The following is a 21,271-nucleotide window of genomic DNA, read 5'->3' on the forward strand; positions in this document are numbered from 1 at the left end:
TAAAGGAGAGTTAAAATAGTAAAAAGCTTAATTACTTAATCTTTATAAGTAAAGAATAATTAGCGTTTAACCGTTTAAAAAATACCTTTATAAGGGCCTCTTTTCTTTAATATTATAACTTAAGTAAGGTAATTTAAATTATGATAAACGCGTTTAACTTTATAATAATTAGAATTCTCTTATAGCTAAATAATAAAAGGTAATATTACCCTATTATATTTTAATCTTAAAAGTTTATTAATATAAAAAGAAATTATAAAATACTAAATTAAAAACTATTTATTATAATAAAATTATTTAAATACTAGTAATATTATATAAAAGGGGTAATAAACAGAGCATTGGAAGTAGTGTAGTTTTATAGTTTTGTAGTTTTTGTAGTTTCGAATATAAAAAATTATATTAAATCTAATAAAATACTTATAGAATTATAAGTTTTACGAATAACTAGCATAAATCTAAAATTATAAGCTTATAATAAAAAAAGTGGGTCCTTATATACTATTATAAGCCTAAAACTTCAAAAACTACATTTTGTAGTTTTTGTAGTGTAGTGTAGTGTAGTAAGTTTTTAGAAAACTATATAATCTAGTTTTTAAGCTTACAAAAAGCTAAAGGGACCCACTTTTTTGAATAAGCTGATTGGCTATAATATTAGCTATTTTATGTATTTATTATTATAATTCAAGTATTTTATTAGATTTATTATTAATTATTTAAGCTTTTTTAAAAAATGAAAATGTAGTTTTCTTGTTAATGCTCTGGTAATAAACCTAGTTAAGGTTCTATTAAACTATTATAACCTTTAAATATTTATAAGGTAGCTTAAGTTAAATAAGTATTAAGCTTATTAATATATATTCTTATTACCCTTTAACTTTATTATTAAGTATTAATTTAATAAGAGTAATCTAATAAATAAGCTATTAAAATAACCTAATTATAAAGGTAAAGTTATATTTAATAAAAAGCTATTATTAAACTTATAAAAGAAGCTAGTAATTATTTAAGAAAAATTATTTAAGAAAAAGTAAAAAATACCCTAAGAAACTATAAAAATTATAGTAAAAAGCTAACGTTTAATTAAATATATAAAGCTTTAAGGCCTTTAAAAGAAAGATATTTAGCTTACGTAAGCTAAGTAACCGCTATAAGTCTAATAATTACCACTTATTTTATTAATAAATTTAAGGAGAAAGTAAGTGTAATAAGTATAATTACGTAAAGCTAAGTAAAGTATACTATAAGATAATAGTTAATTTATAAGAATAAATTAATTATATTACTTAAAGAACTCTTACTTTAAGCTTAAAGCTATAACCTAAATATATAAAAGTAATTTACTAGTAAGTTAATAATAAAATAAGAAGAAAAGAAGAATTAAACGAGAAATAAAAGTAATCTTTTATTATATAAGAATAAGATAATTATACCCTAAGATTTAAAGATACGTTAAAAGTTACTTAAGCTATATTATAATAATTTATTAATAAGTTACTTTAAAATAAAAAGAATCTTAAAACTATTATAGCGTAACTTTTATTAGCTATATATATAAGGTAAAGTAAAAGATTATATTATAAGCTATATAATCTATTAAGGGGTAATAACCTAATAGTATTACTTATATAGCGCGCTTAAATTACTATTAATTTTACGGTAACTTTAAGTTAAAATATTAATAAACTTTATAATAAAGCTATTTAAGATAAAGTATCTTAAGTAAAGCGTTAATATAATACTAGTAATAATAGACTAATTTATTAAGTATTCTCTTTTTTTAATAATTAATATTATTATTAACGCTATAAAACTAATAAAACTCTTTTATTATAAGGTTAAACTTTAATTTAATATATTAAAAGGTATTATCTTTAATAAAGAGCTAGTATTTACCAGCTAATTTTAATTAAACCTTTATTACTTATTTAAGATAAAAAGAAAGCTTTTAATAGCTTTTTACCTATAAATAAACGAGTAAATAAAAAGAATAAACTAAATTATAGAGTATTACTTACATTATTTTATTATAAGTAATTAACTAATATAAGTGTAATTATTATTATAAGCTTAATTCGCTTATAATAACGCGAAAAGTAATATAATAAGCTACTTACTTAATTATAGTTTAATAGAGTATAACTTAAAGTTTTACTTTTACCTTAAGGTTAAAGCTTATTAAAAGAGAGTATTTACTATAAAAACCTATATAATTAAGCTTAAGAAAGTATAAGAATAACTTTAAATTAACTAGTAAAAAGCTATAAAATTCTAAGTAAAGTATTATAATTAATAGTATATACCCCTTATCTTATATAAGAGGGATTTAATAGGCTTAATTATAAAGAATATTAAATTTAAGGTAAGAAAATAAAAGCTTATCTCTTATTATATTAAACCCTTTTAAATTCTAAAAACTATTAAAAAATAAGTATATTACTTAATACTATTAAAATAATATAATTACCTTTATAATATCTTTTATATTAGCTTATTAAAGCTATAAAAAAAGGTAAGAAAATACTAATAAAAACCTACTTTTAATATTAAACCTTAAAGAGAATAATAAAGAGTATAAAGTTAAAGAAGTTAAAAATTAAAGAGAGTTTTAAGAAGATACCTATTACCTAGTAAAGTAAAAGAAATAGCCCTTTAAGTATAACTAATAAATAGCTATTAAAGATATAATTAACGTACTTAAGGTAATTATTATATTCTAATAAAATAAGAATAAACGAAAAGCTAATAAAACGTTATAAGAAAACTATAAGTAAGAGACTATTACGTGAAAATTAAACGGCTATACTCTTAATATTATTAATTTTATTTATTTTAATTTTTAAGCTAATAAACTATTAAATAAAAAATAAATAAAATAATACTTAAAGTATAAAAAGAATTAATAAAAAAGCATTTAAGGCGTTATTTTTAGGTAGATTATTATTAAATTTATTAGTAATAATTACCTTCTTTATACTATTATAAAGGTAATAAATTATTATTACTTAAATAATATAACCTAGGTTAAATAAACGTAAACGTAAAACTTAGGTTACTTTTTATTTATTAAAGACTTAATTATAATTTACTTAATAATAATTAATAAGCGAAATAATAGAGAGTTACTAGTAAAGAAGTCTACTTATATTATTAAATTATAAAAAGAGAATTTAAGTAATTAAAAGCTACTTTTAAGCTATTATATACTAATAATAGGTACTTTAAGTAAATTAAAAGAAGAGAATTAGCTAGTAAATATATTATAATAAATTAAGGAAAAACGTACCTATAAGCTCTTTACTATACTAGTTAGCTTATAAGTAATATAATAGGTAGTTTTAACGTGGTTAAAGCTATAAATAATTTCTAATAAAAGCTAGGTAAAGCGCACGTAAGTTACACGTAAAAAAATATAACTAATATTATTATTATTACTATTATTCTTATCCTTTAAAATTAAGGTAATTATAAGCTATTAAAGGTAGCTTAAAAGGTATAAAAGATTAATTATATCTTTAATTATAATAAAAATAAGTTATATAAACGTTAATAAAGATATAATAAAACTATAGAAAAACCCTTTAAAGTTATAGACTAATTAAATTACACGTATTAGCGCGTATAATATACTATTAATAGCGTTTAAAAAGGCTAGTATTTAAGCTTAAGTTACTATTAAAAGTATAAGAAATTTAAAGGAGTTTAAGCTTCTTTAAAAAGCTATAATAATAGGCGTTTACTATTATACGTAGGTAATATAAGTAAAAACAACGCTTAATATTAATATTTACTATTTTAATAATAAATAATAGGTGATTAGCTTAATAAAATAAGGTTTTTTAAGTAAAAAAAGGGGATTAAATAAATAAGATAAAAAAGAATAAGGTAAGTAATAATATTTAAGGGAGAAATAACTAGTAAAAGTATAAAGAGACTATATTAATTTATATATACGATTAATTATATAATAATATAATTAACCTTAATTAAACGTTTAAATTATTTATATATTAATTAATAATATACTATTATATAGCTAGTAAGTAATTATTAAGGCTATTTAACGCTTAGTTAAAGTAAAGGGAAATAGTTATAAGGTAGTTAGGAAACCTTACTCACTTATAATACGATTAATAACGTTACGTGAAATAGAGGCTTTAAGACTATATCCCCTATATCTCGTATAACTAGAAAATAAAATAAGCTTTAGTTATTATAATATAGCTACCCCTACTTTAGCTACCTGACTTCTAGTCCCTCTTATAATCTTATAATAATAATCTCTCTTTTAAAATATAATTTATAACGTTTATAATAAATTTAACTTAAATAATAAAATTTACTTTATTAAGGTAATTAATATAATTATATAAAGTAACTTCTTTTTCCCTTAAAAGCTTTATATTTACTATTAAATAGCCTTCTTTAATAAAAACGCCTTATTATTATTATTAAAGCCTATTATAAAACACATTAAAATTTTAAGCTATAATACGTAATTTTACACCTAGATTTTTATTAATAAATTAAAGGGCCTTAATTACACGTATTTTTACTTTACTTTTTAACTTTTAAACGTTAATTATAGGTATTTTTACGATTAAACGCGTTTAAGTTTAAAATTAAGCCGCGTTAGTAATTAGGCCACGTTAATAATAAGCACCACCTTTAAGTGGTGAGTGAAACGAGGCCCCTAAAATAGTAGGGCGTGGCACGAGTAGTATAAACAGTAGTATCCTGAGAGTTGCTGGGTGTCCCGTCCCTCGGTGCCGTGCTCGACCGACAGCCCCATTTATTCCACGCCCGCCAAAAGTTTAACACCAACCACCAGATTTGTGTCGCGTTGTTTCCGTAGCAACCAGCAATCATAACAAAACCTATCACCAGTGCACCACCCATCTCACCATCCCATTGCGCACTACTGGGCCGAAACCTAGCTGCCCACCCCGTTATTGGTGTTTTCCACGGCGAGATTTCAGAGATGAAACCCATGTACCTATCACATCCACCACATCCCCAACACTCCGTAGTAAATGTCAGACTTGGGCTGGCCAAGTTGACTCTCGTAGGTTGCATTTTGGGTCAGCTCTATTTGGTGGCCAGGGCCCCAAGCCTTCTGGACCCCTCACCTGTCCTTTGCCTTGCATAAGAATGGCGGGACGATGTGTGTGCATGGACGGGGTTGGTTCAACACTATTGGCAACCGCCCGTTGCCTTTGTCTCTTGGCCCATTGATACCATCCATGTACTCCGTAGAACTGGCCATTTTGCCTTTTCCTACCACGAGCTAGACGCCATAATAGTTTCTGTTTATTTGTATATACTTTCCGACGGTGACAACGGCCGCAACGTACGCCGCTGTATTGTTCCTCCTTAATTTTTCTTGGAGCCGAGACCGCTGCTTTTTTTCCTGGACAAACACAAACGAGCGAGCAGCGAGAGCGGTCTTATGCGACTTGTCGGCGGCAGAAGCCTATGCTTGAAGCGTCATTGCAGATCATCGTGCCGGCTGCTACTTTTGTGCTAGACAGCTGTTTCACAGCACAAGCAAACAAAGCTTTGTCAGTGAGGCGCCTCTTGGCGAGGGCGCCTACACCTATAAGCATTGCTATCGAACCGAATTCTGCTCGTTTTGCTTGCTGCGTTCTTTGGCAGCTTCGACAAGATCAGGCCGTTTGGGAGACTTGCCGCAACGATGGTTTCATACTAGGCACGACTTCCGCCCGTATAAACCGACGATATACAGAGCATCGACACATTTGAAAAACGGGGAAAGCTCATCTTTGGGCGAGCAATGCGGGAGGGAGACTCCTCAGGCACGGAAACTGCATATGCAGCTCGCGGCTTGAGGATGAAGAAGAGGACCAGCGCATGGAGGCAAAACGCTACGTTGTTCGCCGTCGGCCTGGCGGCCCTACAACCGGCTGCTGTGGCGGCGCATGTGTTTCCCTACGTGCCGACGCAGATTCTCCTGCCGACGGCCTGTGCAGGCGAATCGACTTGCAGCGGCGCGGACCTGGCCTACGTCTTTTCCCAGAGCGACGATGGGAGCGTACAGTTTTCCGCCTTCAACTACTCGACGGACGTGGCGGCCGGTGCTCAACCCGCACCGGTAACGACAGACCTACCGTTCCTGAAGAGCCAGCCGGCGACAACGGCCTTCGGGGCCGCAAGGACGAGCAACGGGTCGGTGGTTGTGTATTCTGGGGCATGCGACGGAACCGCGGGCTCGCTATGGAGCTTCTCGAGCGAGGCGACTGGCGATGGCGGCGGCGGCGGCGGCGCATGGTCGAAGCGAACGACCACCTCGGGCAGCTCCCAGCAGGGATCCTCGCGAGGCCCGTATTTCCTCGGAGGCACCTTGGCGTTTTCGTCGAAGCTCTCGCCCACGATGGACCAGCCGACGGTTTACACGTACGGAGGCATGTGTCACGCCCCCAACACGAGCTCCGAAACGTGGCAGTCGAATGCCAACTACACAAAGGCAATGATGAGCTTGGCACCGAGCACACAGGCTGTGGATACGGCCTACTCGCTCAGCGTGGCATCCACGGCTGGTCCACGAACGCCCATTGCTGGATTTACCCTGACGCAGTTGCCGGCTTCGGTGACGAACATCTCTGGTGCGGTTTCGCAGCAGGCGGGCTTTGTGCTGCTGGGTGGCCACACGCAAGAGGCATTTATCAATATGAGCACTGCTGCGGTGTGGAATCTGCCTGAAGAGTCGTGGTCGTACATCAATATTGGGGGGGCCGATGCTGCGACGGGAAGCGACAACGTTGAAAGTCGATCTGGACACACGGCGGTTCTGACAGAGGATGGGACGTCGATTGTCGTCTTGGGAGGATGGGTCGGCGACGTGAGCAACGCTGCTGAGCCTCAACTCGTTGTCCTGCAGCTCGCTCAGACGTATAGTTCCTGGAAATGGAGTGTTCCGCGGGAACAGCCTGGCGGAAAGGGGGTGTATGGCCATGGAGCAGCCATGCTGCCCGGCAATGTGATGATGGTGTACGGCGGGTGGGAGACGTCTTCTTCTGGCGGGAGCTCCAAACGTCAAGCTTCGTCTGGTGGTGCGCTGCGCTTCTTCAATGTCACATCCATGTCGTGGTCCGACTCGTATACCAACCCTACGCCGGGCAAAATACCCACGAGAAAAGGGTCGCACGATGCTCCTGGGGCCGGAAACGACGCTATACAGTCTAGGAAGCTGGGGCTCGGATTGGGTCTCGGCTTGGGTCTCGTGCTGCTTTTAGGCCTTCTTGTTTTGGCATTCTGTATGTGGAGGAAAAGGTTGAATGAGAGGCGAGAGTCGCGGAGGGACGAGGCCGCCCAGGTCATGGCGCAAGATGCGAGGTACTTTTCCCACGATGCGGATGAGATGACGGAACGCGAGGATGCGTTTCCGTGGCACGTGGCTGGTCACAACGGCCACCAAGGTGTATCTGATACATCGAGGGGTTATGAATCTCTTCGAGGGGCGAGGGCGTCTCTCGACGACGGGCATGGCCGCGCAATCACGAGAAAGCCAGTCATGAGCCGGAGCACGAGAGGGGGCTATGTGCCCGCAGAGACGCGCTTCAACGCGTTCGTCTCACCACCTGGCCGGATTCATCCCATCCTAGAGGATGAGGAGGACGAATATCACGAGGCGCCGCAACATGTCACGGAGCCACTTACACCAACTTCCGAGGAGCACTCGGATCCGTTTGTGACTCCCACAGCTACCGCGCCGTCGGTCCTCTCTCCGCCTAGCAATCGATCCTCAGCGACGCCGAGTCCCGAAGAGCGCCGTCGGTACGATGCAGATGTCCAAAAATGGGTATGTGATGTAGACGCCGTCGACTCGCTGCTGGAGAGGTACAACTCTTCCCGGAAGAGTCGCAGATCACCTACGCGAAGGAACTCTACGCGCTCGGCGGCTCTGCGAGACGACGAATCCCGAAGCGGCTCCAACTTGTCGGAATCAAATCGCAGCGCGGCGGACAGTCTGCGGCGCTCGCAGTCTAATCGGAAATCAGGAAACCTCCTTGGCGGCATGCTGCTTGGGGGCGATCATCCCAAACCTGGCAGTTCTTCCTCGAGCAGTTACAACACGGCAAAATCTGGCTTCGGGGCGCTGCAGGCCGAAGGGCCTGCCTTGCTGGGACGCGCGACACCATCCACCGCCGCGAACGCTTATGACGACGAAGACTTGACTACTCCGTCCTCACCGTCCAAATCGAAACCCCGGCGAAGCTGGCTCGGGTCCCTTGGCCGCGTCTTCTCCCAATCAGGCGGTTCGTCGCCAAGAGCACCGTCAGTAAACTCGGCAGTCACGAGACCGGAAACGGAGCAGTACGGCGGCGACTACGAGCCTCGTGCTGGTCTTCCCGGCGAGCTTCTTAGAAGGAAGCAAGGCCGCTTGGACTGGGAGGACGGACCCGAAGCCAGCTCCGTTGCCGGGGGAAGCGAGCAGCCCGAAAACGACTGGGATATAGAACGGGCCGTGGAGCAGCGCCTGGTACAAGTCATGTTTACCGTGCCGAAGGAGCGGTTACGCGTGGTTAACGGCGACGCTGAATCGCAAATGGAGGCAGACGACACATTGCAGAAGGGAGCGAGGCTCAAAGAGACGGACGAGCTGCATGAGCCTCAGGTTGCCGAGCTGGTTGATCCGGACAAGAACTCGTCCATGTCAACGGTTGAGCAGCACGAGAGGCGGAGAGATGACAGGCCGTACTCTCTGGTTGAGGATCCGGACTTGTTGCATGTGGACTTTGCTGAGCCGAGGCTGAGCCACTCGACGGACGACTCGGGGAGGAGGTCGTCTGGCGCGGTTTTTACTGCCGAGGCGATTCGATTTGAGAGGCCCAGGACCAAGGTGTTGCAGATGGTTGATAGCATTGAGAGTCGCAGCCAGTCGAACAGTCCGACGAGGGGGCAGGGACATGGGCAGGACTAGGAATTGTTGGGCTTGGGATTGCGAGAATTTGGAAGACTTTGGGATCCGGGGTGGAGTTTTTTTTGATCTTGGGCTGTGATTTTCATGGAGGATATCTACGAGGAGAAGGGGGTGATATTTCCTGTACTTATTTATTTATTATTATGTAGTGACTGTATATGATTATGCTTTCGTGTCCGGTTGTGTGAATCTCGAGTGGTGACGCGGGAAAAGGCATGACTGGTGTGTTTTTATATTGGTCTTGTGTGGAAAATCGGCCGGGGTCCATTCCGCCGCAAGTTTGTCCAAGGTGAAATCACTTGGTGTATTGCTCCAAGAAGAAGATTAAGAATTAGGAACGGCGGCGTCAGACAGGAACAGGCCTGGTTGATCATCACTCATTACCGACGGGTGATCCAAAGGAACCTAGACAGTATCAGTCCCTCTGGGTTTCACGAAATGGCACGTCAGTTTGTGAGACTGCTGAAAGAATTGGCGTATAAGAGCCCGCCTGTCACCAGCGCCGACGCTCGCTCACTTTGCCTTGCACAATACAACGGTGAGGGCCACTTGGCACCTTCTTCTGGTTTCGACTGAGATTGAGAGCGTATGCCTCTACTTTCTCAGACCAAGGCAGGGGGGCAACCTTGTCACGATGGGGTTTCTGTCTCGGGGTTGTTGTTGCCTTCTCGTCGATTTGGTTGATAACCATGATGACATCTGATTTCTTATAAACGTGTGTCGATGCGTCAAGGACCAAAGTCGGCTGGGTCGGCGGCAGTCAGCATCAAACAAATAGACCTACAACGACAGCCAGGTATTTACAAATCCAGTTTGCTCGTTACATGGACAAGGGCCATTGACGCACCGCCGCAGACGCACTTATCGTTCCCCGGCCTTCACCATGGCTGCTGCTCTCTCGGTCACGGGCGACGCGTCCAGATGGGCCCTCGACTGCACCGCCTGAAGCCCGTGGAGGCCCTTTCCATTACGGCTCCGGAAAGCTCGATGAGATTCAACTCTTTCATCTTGACCTCGACGCCGTCTTTGTCCTCCTTGAGCACCGTTGCGCTCGTGCCCTCGTACATGACGGTTCTCGATGCATTGTCGATATCTCAGGCCGTTTTCACGGCATGCCCAGACCTGACTAGCTTGGACGCGCGCATCTCCAACATGCCCTGCACGCTGGATGCTTCTACCGGCGCGCCATTGTTGATGACGGAGGTGGCGTTCGGTGCGAGACAATCAGCCAGCTCGGGGGTGCCGTGACGAGTGCCGGAGTGATGGCTTTCGGGAAGAGAAGACCCGGGGAGGCATTTTCCGGCATGTCCTGATAAGGGCCCCTATGGAAATGTGTTTGGGCCAATCTTGTTGAACACAGTTTGTGATGCGGCATGTGGGGGATTTGGTCGAGATCGGCGGGTAACGTTGATCAAGAATGGCTAGGTTATGACGATTCAGCCATATCACGTGGCGTCGAGTATTGTGATGGAATACAGTCCAACCATATGGTCTGAAGTTTACTACCTTTGACCACACATACAATCATGTCGTCTGAAAGTCATCTTTCGCACCGTTGAATTAGACAGCAAGTACCTTTCAAAGTAGGCAACGGTATTGACGGGGCCGCGGAATCGTCGTTATTCCATCTCAGTCACAGTTTGACTCGAACAAATGGAAATTTGTCTGCGCCAATCGCGGCGAGTTCGAATCCACTGCCAATGAGTCACCACTCATCCACACACGGGCAAGACACCCTGATAGTTGACGCACTCAGTTACATACATGCACGGCAACAAAGTGGCTGTATGAAGGAGGACCCCTCGCCAGAACTAGGAGGACTGTAGAATAGCAACCAAGCCCACAATGTCGTCGTTTACACCCCTCGCCGCCGAAGCCGCCGACAAGATCGCCTCCTACGCCATCCTCGACGATGCCAAGCACTTGACCGTCGAAATCGGCCAGGCAGAACACCGCATCAGGCTGGTCAACTCGTGGAAAATACCACAGGGTAGTAAAGTTCTCGAAATCGGCTGCGGACAGGGCACTTGCACCGCTGTCCTCGCCGAGGCCGTCGGCCCCGAGGGCCATGTTGATGCCGTCGATCCTGGCCCTCCAGACTACGGTGCGCCCTTCACGCTCGCCCAGGCACAGGCCCACCTGTCTGCTGGTCCTGTAGGGGACCGAATCACCTGGTACAATGCAGAACCCATCAAGTTCCTCTCTGACAACCCCGGCAAGAGGTGGGATTTCGTCGTCTTGGCCCACTGCGTCTGGTACTTTGACGGGCCGGACACGCTGGGCGAGATGCTCGCGGCGCTCAAGGATTGTGCCACCAAGCTCCTCGTGGCAGAGTACGCGCTTACGGCCAGGGAGAAGGCCGCCGTGCCTCATGTCATGGCTGCTATTGCGCGTGCTACGCTCGAGGCACACAACAAGGGGAGCGAGGCCAACATCCGCTGCCTGCTGGGCCCGCTGAACATCAAGGACGCCGCCGCCAAGGGTGGTTGGGCTCTGGACGAGGAAGAGGTCCATGTCCCGGGCGTGGCGCTCTTGGACGGATCGTGGGAGATCGGGACGGTGAAGAGCAAGCGGTTCCTGGAGGAGATTGACAAGTACATCATGGATGTGACGCTGAAGACTGCGCTCCTGTCGGCAAGGGAGGCTGTGATTGGCGCTGTTGGACTGCTGAATGGTGAAAAGGTTAGAACCATGGATGTCTGGGTCTCTCGATTTGTTTAAGCACGAGCGGTGTATATCGTGAGGCGGCCGTTGACTGCGGCACTGTTGCGAGCCACGATTTCATGCAAAATGCACCAGGTACCTTCTAGTTCAACTCTTCTCATGCCTTGACCGTTCCGTTTGATCATCATTGTCGTACTCATCCTCGAACGGCTTCTGCCCCATTCTTGCCCAGGTTGATTTGATCATCAATGTGACGTCTTTATCCTGAGACGTGAACATCAAGTCTGAATGTCCGTCGCCAATAATGTTGCGGAACGGTCCTAAACAAGTCAGGTTCCCTCCTAAAAGCAGGGTTATAGTAGATTGTTTCCACTCACCAGGCCGAGGGTGAGCTTAATAAACGTGTCAGCCCAATGATGTCTGTACACATGTTTGGGCTGCTTCCCATCGACAACCGTCGAAATGTTCTTGGCCACAGTGGCTGCTTGACGCATGGCAGAGCGGGCATTGGGACACGGTGTCTCGGTGTCGGTAACTTGTCCACAAGCATAGACATTTGGACATTTGCCATCGGCTATTTGGAGCGTCGGCTTGACCTTGACGTATCCGTTTGGAGAAATCGATTGCGGCGACAAGGAGCCAAGGAGTTCAGAGCAGGGCGACTGTCCCGTGCGGTTGAGCTAGGTTGTATCAAAGCTTGTAAGCACATGTGCGCATCCTTGGAGAAACAAAATAACCCTTAGAAAACTTGCAAAAAGGTCGCATGAAATGTCTCTCCCTGATCGCAGCGTCACCTTGTTCGCCTCAGAGATCCTCGTCCACAACCCCATCCTCAAGAATAGCTTGCATAACCATCCTCTTCAGTCCCTCAAGCGCCTCATCCTGCAGCCTCTTGCCGAATCTATGCATCACCGCCGATCTGGAATGAAGCAGAATAATGTTCTTGTCGGGGTACAGATTCTTGGCATCAGTGGCCACTTCCACGCCCGCCGCGCCGCCTCAATCCTCGATTGAATCCTGCGAATGAGTTGGACGCCGGCTCTCCTCTCGGCATTCACTCGCGACGGCAGACTGGTCTTGACGCCAGACCCCGTGGCGATAGCAAGGTAATCGTACCCGATTGACTTTCCGCCATTCTCCAGCCGCACATGGGTCTTGTTGATGCTCACCACGCCATCTTGAATCCATTCGAGCACCCCAGGCGGGCACTGGGCGTGTTTCCCATACGGAATAAGGGCCTTGTGCTCGTGGTCTTTGATGACGCAGAACCGCGGCAGCACCCAGGTGAACTGGAAGTGGCTATTCGGCTCCATGACGACGACCCGGTAGCGGCTTTTCGGCGACAGTCGGCCGGCAACCAAGCGAGCGACGTCGTGTCCGGCAAAGGAGGCGCCTATAATGACGATGGTGCGGTCTCGCTGGTCCGGCGGCGTGCTTCCCAAGAATTGTGCGCGGCGACGCACCGTGGCCCTGTTGAAGACATACCTAGGCTCCTCGCCCAGCACGGCGAGCACGTAGCTAGGGAAGCGGGCGTATAGCCCCAACTCGCCAAAAATTGCGGCCGGCGGTCCCTCGAACCAGGACGGGGAGAATGAGTATTCTAGGTAACAGAGGAAGAAGAACCGTCCAAGATTTTGGGAAAAAAAAAAAAGACCACCGGCCGTCGCTCTCTACATATCATGTCAAGTGCCACACGGGTCATTTTCAGCTCGGAACCACAGGCGACTAGGGGACTCGATGGCCGGGATACGACCCGATCTCCGTCCGAAGCGTGGTGATGACCCCGTTGACGTGCTTGGACCGAAATCACCGAGCGGTTGTCCGTAGCGAGACGGACCGGGGGTCAAGGCCAAGGGCAGGGGCGTGAGGCTTGGCGACAATAAAGATGTGGGGTAAACGTGGGTTATCTGATCTGATAACCTTAATTGACGCCACGAGCTTCCAGGCCGTGGCCTAGAACAGAACTAATGGCGCCGAATGGGTTGCCTGAAGATTCTGTCTGGTGAGTTTAAGCGATGCTGCCTCGAATAAAGTATAAAGAGCACTTTATATAAAGCGCTGCGCCATTCCATCTTTGGGAACAAACATGCATTGTGGCGGGCCTTGGTTGGCCACTTCCGAGGCCGACTTAGATTACATACTACCATTCAGGGCCTTGACTCCAGCTCTCGGCAACCTCGACTGAGCCCAACTTGTGAGACCGGTTGACTAAGTCGACGGAGAAAATGCAGTTCAAGCAGCCGACTCACTCAACCGAGTACAGAGGTTGATTGGAGTCAGCTGACAGCCGCCCCGAAGGCTTCTCACCCCAAGCATCACAGTCCCATACCCCCCAAGGGCTTTGACATACCGACCCAGTGGGCACTACGTATTTCTTGTCTGTGCATAGAAAGCGCATGAAAACAGGCGTTGGAAGTCGTTATTTGGCCTGTTGCCAGAGCGCTCCACCTGGTTGTCGGCCACCAGACATGGTCACCGGATTTTAGCTGCGTCAGACATACACCTTTTCATGTCGCCACCCTCTGAAGGCGACTTATTCCATCAAGGCAGGACGAGAAAATCTCCACGGCATCCTGTCACCAAGCGCTCAGGGCGCCTCCGGCAACTCCTGGGCCTGCCGTTCCGGCTTTGTGGTCGGCATCTCGTGCGCGGTAGACTGGTACCAGTCTGGCTGGGCTTGGAACTGAGGCTGCGGCATGACTCGCTGGTCCATGTAGCAAGGGTAGTAAACTGGGGTTGGTGACGAAGGTGAAGACGCGTACGGGCTTGCGTTGGAGCCGGCAATGTTGGCGGCTTCTGGTTTCGCAAGATAGCCATGGGCCGCGCCACCAGTGCCATTACCACCATGCGGCTCGGAAGCAATTGCCAATGACGGTTTGGACTGAGAAGACGAAGCGGGTGTCTTTTGCCTCCGTATCAGGAACGAGATTGAACCACCTATCAAAGCCAAAGCGGCTGAACGGCCGACAGCAGTCAGCATTTTCTTCTTCCAGCATCTGTCAAAGTCTTCCCTTCACACATGTGCGCTCTGCAACTCACCGACTCCTCCGACCACGCCTCCAACAATAGCGCCTACCGGGGTGGGATTCGACGGCGGCGTCACGGTAACTGGCGCCGGCGCCGGCGTAGTGCTTGGAGGGATTGAGATGGTAGTTGTGCTGGGCGGTCGAGTATTGTAGATTGGTCTTGTTCCGTCTGTCGTCGAACAGGCGTGCCATGTGCACCCGGAGCATGGATCGTCGACAAAGGAGAGTGTCAAGCAAGAAGGCTTGGCAGAGTTTCTGCTATCTCAAAAGAATTAGCATTCCATCTTCCTATACACACGCCTCTTTCTTACCAATATACAGTCTCCGCGTCTGTTGGAGAGGGAGAACCGTACGGCACGCATGCAGTGGGGAGGGTGCAATATCGATCAGTACAACAACCTTGGGCGTTGCGTCGCGTGTTATAGATGCATGTAAAGGGTGAGGAGCATGTCAGCGCTGGAAAAAGAAAGAAAAAGTCAGCTTGCGAACTGGACAAAGTCTGGTATCTGCTTTTTCAGTTGCTCAGTCACCTACGGTCTACCCCGGAAATATATCCGCAAGTCTTGGGCACCGCCTGACGCCCAAAAAGCCCCGAGAGCTGAGTAAAATCTGCTGGAGGCCTTGTCAAAGGAGGAGGAAGCTCGTTTGCAGTTTGGCCTCGAGAATTGGCACGAGCGTGGGCACAGGCACCAATGGCAACAATCGGGGCCGCAGCAATTATGTACTGCCCAAAGACCAACATTTTGAGAATGCTTGTTGAGGTCTCGTCATACAGTTGGAACTATACGAATAGGGATCACGGCGTATGCGTTACTCATTTGGCTGTAATATTGCGCGCTGCCCTTGCGTCTTATATCCAAATACCTGGGTCGGATGTATCATACTGGGCTGCCCGCGCAAAACACTAGGCTCAGGTCAGGCTATGGCCCAAGAAACATCAGATTTGCTGCCTTTCAGGGTCGGAAACCACTTGGAAAGTGGACGGTCTAGACTTAACCTCAAAAGCCTACTAATTAAGGTGCGTACGAAGATGGGTGTTCAGGGTAACAGGGGTGAATGGATCCCTGGAAGTAAAGCCTCTTGCTTCTTAAAATAGACTATAGTATTCGGATTGTCATGTGTCTGGTGAGACTTCCGAAAATGTATCCATGTGACCCATGCAACTACTACTGCTCTAATGGGTCGTCATTCTCAAACTGTGCGATAGCCAGGAAGACGGCTGGTGCGATGGTACATGACAAAACGATATACCACAAAGAAGCATCTCTTCCGTGGGACCTGCCCTGCGATACGCAGAATACCAAATCATATTGTGTTGGACAGAATCTGATGGAATATACCCCAAGTTCAGACTTTTTTCATGTTGCAATATTGTCAGCGAGGCGATTTTCATGCAGCAGCGCAAGAAAAGAAACTTCGTGTCAACTGAGCACCCGGCTAATTTTGGGGCATCCTTTGCTTAAAATAATAACGAACATGGTTGGCTGGACCTGACAGATGGCTGCCTCCGGGCTAATACACACTCGTGGTGGTTGGTGGCTGTAAGCTTTTAGCAACTACATAAAGTTACAAAGCTGAAGGAGGCTGGACCAGCCATCCATGATCCGGCTCGTTGGGATGAGAACACAATCTCTGCAGCCAACATGTATTGTTGGCTAACTAAACGGAAAATATGTAGAACCATCCATGGCAAGGTCGCTGAATGGCCCCCTGGGCTCAAATCACTTCAGTCTAACCAAAGAGGCACCACAGTCCTATTATATTCTCCTCAAGTTTAAATGCTTTTCCTGGACCAGAGAGCCGCAAGGTACGTACCGATACATTCCACAACTCTATCCCATTTTTCACATAGTTTCCCTTTCGAGTTGTCTGCTTGCGAGTTCTTATTCCTGAGAATTAATACCAAGACGACCACCGAGGGCGAGCAGGCTTGAACCAGACAGTCTGGAACTTGATGTGTCTGACGCTGGATAGATGACATCACACTTGGTGTCTGGTCCTTCAAAGGGCCAAATTTGCAAGGCGTACGCGCCCATCATGCGTTCCGAGAGACAGCCCCTTGTTCGGCAGCATATGAATCAAAGTATAGACGGCGCTCGACTAAGCCGGCATGTGAGCCGCAATCTAAAGGAGGCGCCTGAATTTACTCGCGTGGCAGGGTTACGCTGCGGCTGCTCTTATCAAGCCACTGGTGCGTGATGGCAGCACCACATTTAAGCACAGTATGCTGCATCATGTAGTAACGGTAACCAAGTCGCTATTGAACAATGTCCCCTCGAGCAAATCTGTGCGAGGCTATCGACCGCTGAATGTGACACAGAGCTGTCAACTGGACCGTCGTGTAGACCATTCCCCGCCATCCACGTTCAAGCCTCGTCAAAACCATCTACCGAGCATGTTCAGGCAGCTGGCAAGAACACTACACATAACTATTGAACGGTCAACTGGAAAAGACCCGTGGGTACCCAGTTATGGGTAACCCATTTAGTACCTATGGGTTGTCATGGGCGGTCGGTGAACCCATAGTAACCCATGGGTAGAATCAAGTAATTCAAAAAGACTTATATATTTAAACAAGTATAAACAAGTATAAACAAGTATAAACAAGTATAAACAAGTATAAACAAGTATAAACAAGTATAAACAAGTATAAACAAGTATAAACAAGTGCTTATAAAGACTTGATTCTTTGAATCAATATGTAATCACTTATTGATCAATCTTTCAAGTTTCAAGGCAGGCAAGCAATGACGGCAAACGGGCTGATATTGGCGCACTCGCGCATATACAAGTTTGCCAGCGGCACATGTTAATACTTGTGTTGGGGAGTTATACCCATCAATCTGGACGTCATGCATGAGAAGCACCAAGATTCACAAGTGCCGATAGAACAATACACCACCACCTCGTGTTGCCCAAAGCAACACCATCGGCACCAAGCCGCAGCCGTTGATCAGGTTGAAGTGTGGCCATGGCGGTGATAAACCAGCTGATTGTCGCAGAGTATTGTGTATGCGAGTTCGGTGACTTGGCTACTGGTAAGCATGTGGCGTACTTGAATGTCGTGGGCAGCCTTTTATGTAGAGCAGGCAAGAAGTTTAGTGTTTTGTGCATTTACGTGAGAGAGACATGTTATTAATGCGGGGAGTGGTGGGAGCATAGTGCTGCCAGCTGTAAGGCTTATTAATAGTAGCCCTCAAGTAGACATTCAACTCTTACGTAGGTCCTTCTAGAGCTAGTGCACAAGTGTAAAGTTACGGATCATAAAGCCGATATATTTATATCCACATTTACTGCCTAGAAAGCACTGTCTAGTTAAACAAAAGCAAGAAATATCTGCTTAAATGAGCTAATAACATGATAAAAAAACATACCAAGGCCGTTCCATCAGCCAGGAGCAAGAGAGATAATAACGAAAACAACTAATCCTCAAGTAGTGAAAACAAGGCAACAAATATATATGCCAACTAATAATCGCAAACTAAACGCTACTTAAAGGCGTTACTTAAGCGAGCGGAACAACGGCGGCCAGCCTGTAAAGTAGGAGACTAGTATTAGTTAGTAATAATACTCCTTTCTCATAACACTTCATTGTTTTGTTCGTACCGACTTAGCGTTGCTTTAAACACCAGCAGATAGGCCACGAGAGTGGCGGGTACCAGACGTTGTTACTAGGCCTACAGTGACGTTAGCATATTTCTTATTTGGCGGTATATGTGGTGTAACGAACTTGGGGTGTCTTCCAGATTTTCACTAGAATCTGGGCCAGGAGAGGTGTCAAGAGAGGGAAGCGGCTCGACCGAGCTAGTAGAGGTAACCAGACCAAGAGCATTCTCCAGAGAAGCAGTGGCCGTAAGGGCAGGGTCGACAGAAACACTGTCACCCCTCTGTCGCTGCCCAAGATCAGGACGAGCGAGCCCAGGGAAAAGAGCCAGCGTAGGAGGACTCCACCAATGCTTAAAAGAAGCGGCAGACGTCTGAGTGAAGGGAGAAGCCGCTGTAGTAGGAGGAGTCGAAAATAGCTGGCCAATAGGCCTCGGCCGAGGATGCCCGTCACATGGTGACGATTCAGACCCCATCTTCATCATCCCAACTGCTTCCAAAACCGAGCTTCAGCACCTCTGACCGACCAAAATGGCGGCCGTATCATGAGAAGCAACATCAACCGAATACCCGTCCAAACAGCCCAAGTCTTTGCCGGACCACACGTCCGTCACGATGTACTTGCCACCGCCCAGACCCGGAATCTCACCCCACGCAGCCGTCTTCCTCGCCGTGCTCCCGAGCGTATTCAGCATCAGCACCAGGTGTCCGTCCGTAGACTGCCCGGCCCAGTACTCGGCAGGATTGGTGCTGTTATAAGTCCAGTCGGGATTGACCCCCCACTTGTACGGCGCGGCCGGCTTGCCGTGCCTGGAATCCTGGTTAAACGCCAGGAGGTGCCTGTTCTTCAACAGGTCCACGTTGTCGCGGCTCAGCTTGCGCAGATCCGTCCCAACCAGCAGGGGGGACTTCATGGCCGCCCAAAACGCAAAGTGCGAGCGCGTCTCGGCGGGCGACAGGTCCCCGTTGCCCACCTCGAGCATGTCGGCGTCGTTGTGGGCGTAAAAGCCGACGGCGTTCATCTTGAACGAGTTCATGTTGAGGATGTGCATGACGGAGCGCCAGTTGGGGCTGATGTCGCCGCTCATGCGCCAGCTTATCGCCGTGTTTCTGCCCCATGAGAAGACGTCGGCGGTGCCCCAGATGCAGAGGTTGTAGAGCATCTCGCGGTCTTGCTTGGCGAGCGCGTCGCGCATGCGGTTGAAGCGCCGCGCCGACTTGGACTTGCTCCAGTCGTAGCCGTCCGGGGCCAGGCTGGGATTCCGGCTTCGGCTGCAGGTGCCGTTGGGGCCGATCTTGGCCCCGTCTTCCTCGCAAAAGATGTATTCATCTTGCCATTCGGGGGGGATGTAGCAGTTGTCGCTGTGTGAGTCGTGGTTTAGCCCATGGTGTATGGCAACCCGTGTGAGAGGGGGAAAAGGCTTACTACTTCAGGTCTTGGAGAGGGTTAGCATGTGTCAGATGATGGGTGAGGAGGTTAGCGAGGTCGTGTTGAACTTACAATCAACTCCCCATTTGGCGAAATCGGCGGCATCGACATCTTCATACCCCAAGCTGGCCGGGTATCCGGCACAGGTCAGAGTACCAGCCGCTATTGATCATGTCAGCCACCTGGTGTTAAGCTGTAGGGGGGGACGACCATCGGAAGGGATGGGAGTTGTGTACTGCTGTAAATGCCAAACTTGAGCTTCATATCATGTATCTTCTTGGCAAGCCCGTCGATGCCAGCTGGGAAACGGGTCTTGTTGACCGCAATATGGCCATCAACACGGCCAGTCTTTTCAGACCAGCAGTCATCAACTATTATCAAAGTTAGTCGCTGTCTGGTGAGCAAAACAAGAGCCGCAAAGACCACTGACTGTTTACATATTTGTAACCGGCATCGCGCAGGCCAGTATCGACCAGTGCCTGGGCAGCATCAAGGAAATGCTGCTCATTGATATCGCAATGGTACGCGTTCCAAGAGTTCCATCCAAGAGTGGGAAGTTTTCCCTTTCAAACCTAAGTTAGAACCAAGGCGCAAAACATGAAGTAGCGACAGTAAAACCTACCGATGGATCATGTGGCACATTTCTCACCAGGGTGCCTGCTACGTAGCCCAGCCACGACAGCTTCTTGGGCCAAGACTTCGGCTTCATGGCATGCTGCTCCATATCTGGGACGATACAGAATGGAAGTTCATCAGTATTTCGCAATGCCAGTTGTGCTTCAGGTGTTGGAGATGTTTCAAGGATTTCCAAGATGCTAAGGGGTACTTCCCGTTATACAGCTCGACGTGACTTCGCCCTAGAACTACAGGAGGCAGTCAAGGAACTAGCCGGTCGTGTTCCCGATAACCCGGCCTGAAAGGAGACGGTAGAAACCCTTTGTAAAGGTAACCGGGAGCGTAAGGCTTCAGCTAGTAGACAGCTCGTTACCAAGGAGTTACGTGAGCAGGAGGAGACGTTAGAACGGGATGCCAGGCTCACCAAGAAGCACGCGCGATAGATTGAGCGCCAACGTAAGAAGGGTGATAAGAACGGGGATAAGAATAGGGAAGGTAGTGGGGAGGGTGACGGTGGTGATGATGGGGATGATGATGGGGGTGATGATGGAGATGGGGATGGGGTTAATGAGGGGGTTGGAGAGAGTGACAGTGACGTGGAAGTGATAGAGTGAGGGGGGAGTAGAGTCAACTGGTGCTTTTCACGATGATTAGGGTGGTCAATTTAGGTTACAGGGGCTGAGTGGTTAACAGGCGGGCCAGTGTTTAACACACGGCCATGAAAGCGCCATATTAGAAGCATTCATGTGCACATTCAACATGGCACTCGGGATGAACTTAATTGCCAAGTAAAGTTTACGAAACGTGGGTAAGTAAGCTTAACTTAGCCATAACTTCCCGCTTTACCTTTTTAATTTATTATATAATGAGAGCCTTCTTGAGCATTTAATTGGTTTCAGGAAAGCAGCCACAGCTAGCAACAGCAGCCACCAGGCAGTAAAGGCGGCCGCAGGCCAGAGCTCGCCGCAGGCGGCCCCCGGCAGGGTCCCCGAA

The 21,271-nt window shown here is 46.2% G+C and overlaps 7 protein-coding genes across 7 annotated transcripts; 4 read left to right on the forward strand and 3 right to left on the reverse strand.

Moving 5' to 3' along the window:
• Positions 1–5,365: 5,365 nt before the first annotated feature.
• On the forward strand, positions 5,366–9,054 carry J3458_019174 (uncharacterized protein). The gene has a single exon (XM_007817025.2). It carries the CDS (start codon positions 5,795–5,797, stop codon positions 8,939–8,941), a length of 3,147 nt encoding a protein of 1,048 aa, XP_007815216.2. The 5' UTR covers positions 5,366–5,794; the 3' UTR covers positions 8,942–9,054.
• Positions 9,055–10,474: 1,420 nt separating this feature from the next.
• Positions 10,475–11,772, forward strand: J3458_019176 (uncharacterized protein). The gene has a single exon (XM_007817026.2). It carries the CDS (start codon positions 10,787–10,789, stop codon positions 11,660–11,662), a length of 876 nt encoding a protein of 291 aa, XP_007815217.2. The 5' UTR covers positions 10,475–10,786; the 3' UTR covers positions 11,663–11,772.
• Positions 11,773–12,373: 601 nt separating this feature from the next.
• J3458_019177 (uncharacterized protein) lies at positions 12,374–12,619 on the forward strand (the record flags this gene model as incomplete). The annotated part of the gene is made up of 1 exon (XM_066121438.1): positions 12,374–12,619. The coding sequence occupies one exon, from the start codon at positions 12,374–12,376 to the stop codon at positions 12,617–12,619; it is 246 nt and encodes an 81-aa protein (XP_065973796.1).
• Positions 12,620–12,753: 134 nt separating this feature from the next.
• J3458_019178 (uncharacterized protein) lies at positions 12,754–13,143 on the forward strand (the record flags this gene model as incomplete). The annotated part of the gene is made up of 1 exon (XM_066121439.1): positions 12,754–13,143. One exon carries the CDS (start codon positions 12,754–12,756, stop codon positions 13,141–13,143), a length of 390 nt encoding a protein of 129 aa, XP_065973797.1.
• Positions 13,144–14,192: 1,049 nt separating this feature from the next.
• Positions 14,193–14,823, reverse strand: J3458_019179 (uncharacterized protein; the record flags this gene model as incomplete). Its single annotated transcript, XM_066121440.1, has 2 exons — positions 14,193–14,560; positions 14,682–14,823. The coding sequence occupies 2 exons, from the start codon at positions 14,821–14,823 to the stop codon at positions 14,193–14,195; spliced, it is 510 nt and encodes a 169-aa protein (XP_065973798.1).
• A 3,429-nt stretch (positions 14,824–18,252) lies between these two features.
• J3458_019180 (uncharacterized protein) lies at positions 18,253–18,719 on the reverse strand (the record flags this gene model as incomplete). The annotated part of the gene is made up of 2 exons (XM_066121441.1): positions 18,253–18,308; positions 18,362–18,719. 2 exons carry the CDS (start codon positions 18,717–18,719, stop codon positions 18,253–18,255), a joined length of 414 nt encoding a protein of 137 aa, XP_065973799.1.
• A 24-nt stretch (positions 18,720–18,743) lies between these two features.
• On the reverse strand, positions 18,744–20,387 carry J3458_019181 (uncharacterized protein; the record flags this gene model as incomplete). Its single annotated transcript, XM_007817028.2, has 6 exons — positions 18,744–19,596; positions 19,661–19,670; positions 19,736–19,825; positions 19,900–20,034; positions 20,094–20,226; positions 20,286–20,387. The coding sequence occupies 6 exons, from the start codon at positions 20,385–20,387 to the stop codon at positions 18,744–18,746; spliced, it is 1,323 nt and encodes a 440-aa protein (XP_007815219.2).
• Positions 20,388–21,271: the final 884 nt, after the last annotated feature.

Source organism: Metarhizium acridum, assembly GCF_019434415.1.
Source record: "Metarhizium acridum strain ARSEF 324 chromosome Unknown scaffold_555, whole genome shotgun sequence".
Classification (NCBI taxonomy): Eukaryota; Fungi; Ascomycota; class Sordariomycetes; order Hypocreales; family Clavicipitaceae; genus Metarhizium; species Metarhizium acridum.